This window comes from Tupaia chinensis, unplaced genomic scaffold (assembly GCF_000334495.1).
Source record: "Tupaia chinensis unplaced genomic scaffold, TupChi_1.0 Scaffold000279_1, whole genome shotgun sequence".
NCBI lineage: Eukaryota > Metazoa > Chordata > Mammalia > Scandentia > Tupaiidae > Tupaia > Tupaia belangeri.
The window spans coordinates 1,224,697-1,231,084 of record NW_006159762.1 but is presented as its reverse complement, the minus strand read 5'-3'; the positions used below and the strand labels follow the sequence as shown (position 1 = coordinate 1,231,084).

The window sequence follows — 6,388 nt, the reverse complement described above, 5'->3', positions numbered from 1 at the left end:
AAGAGGAGGAAAAAAAAAAGAAAAAAACCCCCCCCGGGGGGGGGGGGTGGCCACGCCGCAATCCTTTCTCCTCCATTCTCCTCTTGGGATCTTGGGCATGCACGCACACGTGCCTGGCATGAGTTTAAGCCACCCGGTCCAGGACTCGAACTGCAGTTGACTATGTGGGAGTCCAGCAACATAGCCATTACACTAACTGCTGGTCCCTCTAATTGGTATTTTACGTCTGATTTCCTATAGTGTTCTAGGAGCTTTGGGAACATTCCCTAAAACTAAAATTTACATATGTGATTTTTGCCCTTGATACAGTTCAGACTGTATCTGTAAGAGACGTAGTTCTAACAGGACCTGGGGGAGTGACTGGGAAATTGGGCAGGCAAGGGTTCTATAGAAAGGCCTTCGTGACTTTCCTTTGAGAACCATTCCAGGATCTTCTCCTGTGAAAAGACTGAGGAATAGAGGAAGGACCAAAACAGTAGAAATTTAGCAACAGTTGAGTCTGAGATACAATGGCTTTGTGTTTTCTTTCATAAAATTACAAAGCATTACATAATTTTTCATGCATGAATAGCACAACAGCTGAGTGTTCAGGAATATACACAATGGGAATATCCCATTTAGTTGCTCTTTGCATGTGACACGTCATTTGTGTTGTACTAGTAATAATTTTCTCCTTTTCCTTGAGAGGAAGTAGCTATATTCCTTGGGACTGGCATTTTGCTTAGACTTTATCTGATAGGATGTCATGGGTCGTCACAAAAGTCCTGGCGTATTTTTCCTGCAAACATGTGTCCAACGACCCAGTAGATTGGATCTATTTGGTGTTTTCGTTAATGGAACGTCCCTTAATAAACATTTGCCCCGTGGATTAAGCAGGATTCCTTTCTTCATTTTTAGGCATCTTTTGAAGAATCTAGCCACAGTACTCCAATTTGGCAAAACTAGTGTTTCTTACTTTACATAGACATTTCTCAATCTCTGCTGCAGGTTATGGAGAATAATGTTATTTGATAATGGTACTGTTTGTCCCTTAGTTTGAATTAGTTCACAGTTTGTAGTGAATTCTGCCTTATCTAAAGGTTATATTAGGTATGTATAGTTTTTTTTTTTTTTCGTTTACATAAACTGGTATTTATATTTTTTTCTCTTACTTGTCTGAGTAATATTCAGAGACATAAACATTTTGCCTTTCTCAGATTTACTAAACGAAACCCAAGTTTGCTTTCTCTGTTATTAAAGTCCCTGGGCAGAATTGATGAAATGCACAAGTTGATCTGTCTTGGGTCTTTTAATGCAGAACTATGTATTTTATCTTCTCTTTAATATGGCCTAGCATATTAGATAAGTGGTATAATATTTGCTTCTTTGGTCCAAATTTAGACCAGAAACCCATTTACAACCTAACATCAGTCTTTTGTGGTTTTTTGTTTGTTTGTTTTTGTTTTTTAGAGGTTTTTACCTTAGGGCATATATGCTTGCTGCGGGTAGGGAGAGAGAGAGAGACAGTGAGAGGGAAAGTCAGAAATCACCAGCTCCCGGGGGGATGGCCATGTTACATTCCTTTTCCTCCATTCTCTTCCCGGGATCTTGGGCACTCCCTCACACATGCCTGGCGTGATTTTCAAGCCACTGGGTCCAGGGCTCAAACTGCAGACAGCCATGTAGGAGTCCAGCAATGTAACTGCTACACCATCTGCTGGCCCCAACCATCAATATTTTTTTATAAAAATAGTCTTGATTCCAAGGCGAAGTGGGGAGTGGTGATGCTTATGACCTCATGTCTCTAAGCAGGTTGGACGAGTGTATCCCCAAGCGGTCTACTTTCCCATTCGGACTCTGTATCTGACCCTGAAAATAGAACAGCGGGAACGCTACAAGAGCGGTACGTCAAAGGAGGGGTTGGCTGGCCAAGTTGCAAAGGACTTAGTCCACGGGGACTGCACATCTAGACAGCCCCACAGTTCACTCCCTTGTGTGAGGCCAGTCTTTCCTTTTATTAGTGAGGGAACACTTTTGAGACCAGCAGACAAAGCCTCATTTCTGAGTAAAGTTTGTGGTTCTCCTGTGCCATGATGTATAGAGTGTTCATCTGTGTGAGTGGTTTGGTCCATAAATTAAAAATTAGATGATATCTTTAGCTATGGGAAATTATAAGATTTACCCTGCCTCAATAATTAATACATGCCAGTAAGCAGTAGAAATGTCGATTGCTGTGTGTATATGAGAGGTCTCCAGAAAGTTCATGGAAGATGATTCTTATGGAAAACTATGCATGAATTTCAATTTTGCACCAAAATAAACTTGTGCTTTAATTCCCATTTTTTCACAATATTTTAAAATCCCCTTGTATGTCATTTAGGTTAATCTATGATGAATAGCTCTTTATGTCTAAAGAAATAACTTATATAATGGTTTCAGTTACTCACTAGGCATGGTACTTTTATAAGTAATTAAAGAACCGTTTGCTTCACAATGTTTTTAATGCTGGAATCTCCCTAAGGAAATTACTTCATTCCATGACCATGCGGCATTGCTGGATTAGGAGGTTGCGTAGCACAGTTCAGATCTAACCTCCTGGGAGTCTACCTAGGTGGATTTGTATCTTGATCACTTGACATTAAGATATTTTTTAAAGTTCTAAGCTCATTTAGTGAGCTAAAGCAAGAAAAATGAACATTAAGATTTTTACAATGTATTTTTCACAGAGAAAATGACTATATTTTCCAAAAAGAACATTTTACAAGTGTGATTTGGCTTCCTAGATAAATAATGTAGACTTGCTCATTAAATACTTAAAGATTCTCTGAGCTTCAGTAGCACAAAATGATTGTGAATATTTTTCCAAACATTTTATTATTGAAATGTTCACTTATTCAGAAATGTTAAAAAGGAGTACACAGTGACCACTTGTACACCCTCACCTGCACTCACCAGGTTACATGTTGTCATACCTGCCTTCTCTTTCAAAGTATATGCTTGTCTTTTTTTTTTTTTTTTTTTTTTTACTAAGCCATTCGAAGCCACAGTGACAGCCATGCCCCATTCTGTTCTGAAAACCAGGGCGTCTCCTACACAGTCCCTGGGGAGAGGGTCTGGTGAAGATTCATGCACTGGCAGGAACCAGTGTTCCTTTGGCCAGTGGGTCCTGTAGAGCACCAAGTTCTGGCACCAGTCAGATGCGCTGACATTGGCGTTGTGTGTGTTGCTCTCAGATTCTGGACAGCAGCAGCCAAGTTCAGTGGGTAACCAGTCCCATTCTGCATCAGATCCAGGGCCCATAAGAGCAACAGCACCAATGTGGCGCTGCAGCCGAATCATGCACATGCAGCGAGAGCTCCACCCCACCCTCCTGTCTTCCCTGGAAGGCATCGTCGATCAGATGGTCTGGTTCAGAGAAAATTGGCACGAAGAGGTATTTGGGGATATGCTCTTGCACATGCTGGCTACTTGGAGAGGGAACATGTCGTTCTGTGTGCTTTTACGGCTGTATCTTTGTTAGATTTTGCTGCCTGGTCATTTTAAATATTTGCGGTTGAATTTAACCATGGATCAGGCAAATAGGTAATCTCTCTACATTTCCATAACCTTTAGTACTTAGAGCAGGAGACTTCAAAAGGAAGAGGAAGTTGAGAAAGCCAGTTCTGGCTGTTAAACTTCTTCCTCTGCCACTTCTGTGAGCTCAGGCACTTAGGTGCCACCAGTTGACCAGGCAAGCAGTTGTGGGTGTTAACAGGAGTGATAACTGAGGTTAACTATGCAGTTCCGAATTCCAGAGACAACTTACTGATAGTTCTTCAGGCTTGTATTCAGCCACCAGGCCACCTCCTCAGTGATGATAAAATAATACACTTTATTGCCCAGCTGTTTATCTAGTTGAGCCACAGTAAAGCTAGTTTCTTGTGTTGAACTTTTGTGTATGTGCAGATGGGCATGCAGTGGTAACAATACAGCTACCTGAAAATGAGGTTTTCCATGGTTAGCTAACAGACAGATATGTGTATGACCCAAAAAGTGTTTTTTGTTGTTGTTGTTATTTTTAAAATATCCAGGGCCCTTACTTCTCATGGTTAAAAACAGCCTCGTAGTGTCACCTGCACTGGTGTCCTGTGTTCTGCACACATTGCTCTAGAACTGCTGAGTGTCAGGTGCGAGTGTATCCAGGAATGTCTCTGGTGGTGAGGGGTGTGCTTGACAGGGCTTTAGGCAGACTGCTTGAATGGAGGTCTCTACTTTGTCAATTGTCTTTGGGTTTTTTTCCAACTAGGTCCTTAGGCAGCTACAACAAGGCTTGGCGAAATGTTACTCTGTTGCATTTGAGAAAAGCGGAGCAGTGTCGGATGCCAAAATCACCCCCCACACACTCAATTTTGTCAAGAAGTTAGTGAGCACATTTGGGGTGGGCCTGGAGAACGTGTCCAATGTCTCCACCATGTTCTCCAGTGCGGCCTCCGAGTCTCTGGCCAGGCGGGCACAGGCCACCGCTCAGGACCCTGTCTTCCAGAAGCTGAAAGGACAGTTCACAACAGGTGAGTCCCACTTTCCTTTTCCTCCACCCGGACAAAGTTCCTCTGCATTTCTTTCATTTGTAACACTTAGACTATCAGTAGTTGTATTTATTCACTTTATTATCATCGTACTAGATACACTGGTTCTGTTCTGCTTAAAATCAGACTGAACATAAAAGAAATCACTGTGACTGTCCCAAGGCTGAAACTGCATCTCCTCCTTTCCAGTGAGGGGTCAGCGTTTAGAGCAAGTACTTCCAGGCTCCAAGATGGGTTTGAAAGTAGATCGTTTTCCAGCCACACCACCTTTGCGCTTTTGCATGCCTTCCTTTACTCAGCTCAGCTGGGAAGCAGGGTGAGGTGAGGGGGCAGGAGGTAAAGGTGCGGGGCTCAGAGTAAAGCACAGACGTGCAGGGGATTCTGGCTGGTGGCAAATGATGGAGATGCTTTGTCCTCGGTTCAGGGTAAGGCATTTTTCCCCAGCCCTTGGGAAGCTAAATCTGGCTCTGCCTCTTTCTGTGGGACCTGGGGAGATGAGTCTAGGTGCCCTTAGCCCAGATTTCTTCAGCTGTCAGGGGTCCCTGCCCACTGCTGCACATACAGGCACAGCTGCGTCTCCTTGCTTGGAGTGCATTGATTCTCTCTCCTCCTTTCTGTACCCACTCTCCTACCAGCCCCTCTAGCAGAGGAGTTCATGGGGTAGACTTTCCCTCCCAGGAGGATGTGGTCCCGGGCCAGTCACTTTAGCTACTTGAGTGACTTCTCCAGGCTGCTACTTCTAGAATGTCCGTACATAAATGATTATCACATGAGAACAAGATTTGTCTGGTATAGTTTTCTGGAGTTAGAGAAACATTTCAACCTAATTACTTCTTTTGTTATGGTCTTTAAAACATTTCTTTCTTCACTGATAGATTAAACTATAGGGGAAAAAAATGGTTCATGGGACCAGCAGCTGGCATAATGGTTATGTTGCTGAAATCCCATGTAGTCAAGTTCAAGTTCCAGACCCTGCAGCTTAAAGCTCACACTGGGCTCATGTGTGTACGTGCCCAAAATCCCAAGAGAAGTGATTGCGGCGTGCCCATCCTACCTGGGGGGTGATTTCTGAATATCTTTCTGTATCTCTCTTTCTCTCCGGTGAGCATTCACTCCCTATAGCAAAAAAATCTCTCTCAAAAAAAAAAAAAAAAAAAAGTTCTGGGTGTGGTGGCACCAACCCTATGGCCAAAAAAAAAATAAAAAATTCAGATTTTCTTCTTTTCAAGCAAGAGGGTATATGTAGGTACATGAGACAGAGACAGAGAAGGCTCTTCTTACTGGGGCCTGGTCATGTCTCATTCTTTTTCTCTCTAATCTCCATCCCATCATGCACAGCTGGCATTAAGCCAGTGGGGCTGGGATTTGAACCCTGCTCTACTACATGGGATCCAGTTTCCTCTGCCCACTGCTAAGCACAGTGCCAGGGGACAGCCCTAAAATGCCTTTAAAAGACTTGTATTTTATAGAACTTAATTAAGAATATGTATCTAGAGTAGGTTGAATGTAAAAGGAAATACTTGTCCCATTAGTTGTGAGGGATGCTTTGACAGCCATGCCTTGTTTTGAATCCACTGGAAATACAGTGTATGCCTTGTCTTCATTTCAGGAAGTCTTGGAGGGCTGGGTTTTCTGTTGGTGTGTAAGTTGGGCATGAAGGGTAACACAACTCACCTTAAGATTCAAGCTTCTCCATGATGAGCCTGCACCTGGGGAATGTGTTCTTTGAGACGTCTGATCCGAGTCACGACTCATTTCCATCAGCTCAGAGCTATTCTCTTTGAGGTTCATGTGATCTTTGGTGTCACCCTTCTCAGAAAACGGACATGTGAAATGAAAGTTGT

At 43.0% G+C, this 6,388-nt stretch overlaps 1 protein-coding gene across 1 annotated transcript in view; it reads left to right on the top strand.

Annotated features, from left to right (window-relative positions):
- The window catches only part of TRRAP (transformation/transcription domain associated protein), a gene marked incomplete in the record, with an annotated part of 151,090 nt that overhangs the window by 128,566 nt on the left and 16,136 nt on the right, over positions 1-6,388 (top strand). The window contains 3 exon segments of the mRNA XM_014588476.2: positions 1,789-1,882; positions 3,267-3,412; positions 4,265-4,526. Coding sequence (XP_014443962.1) covers positions 1,789-1,882; positions 3,267-3,412; positions 4,265-4,526 — 502 coding nt within the window.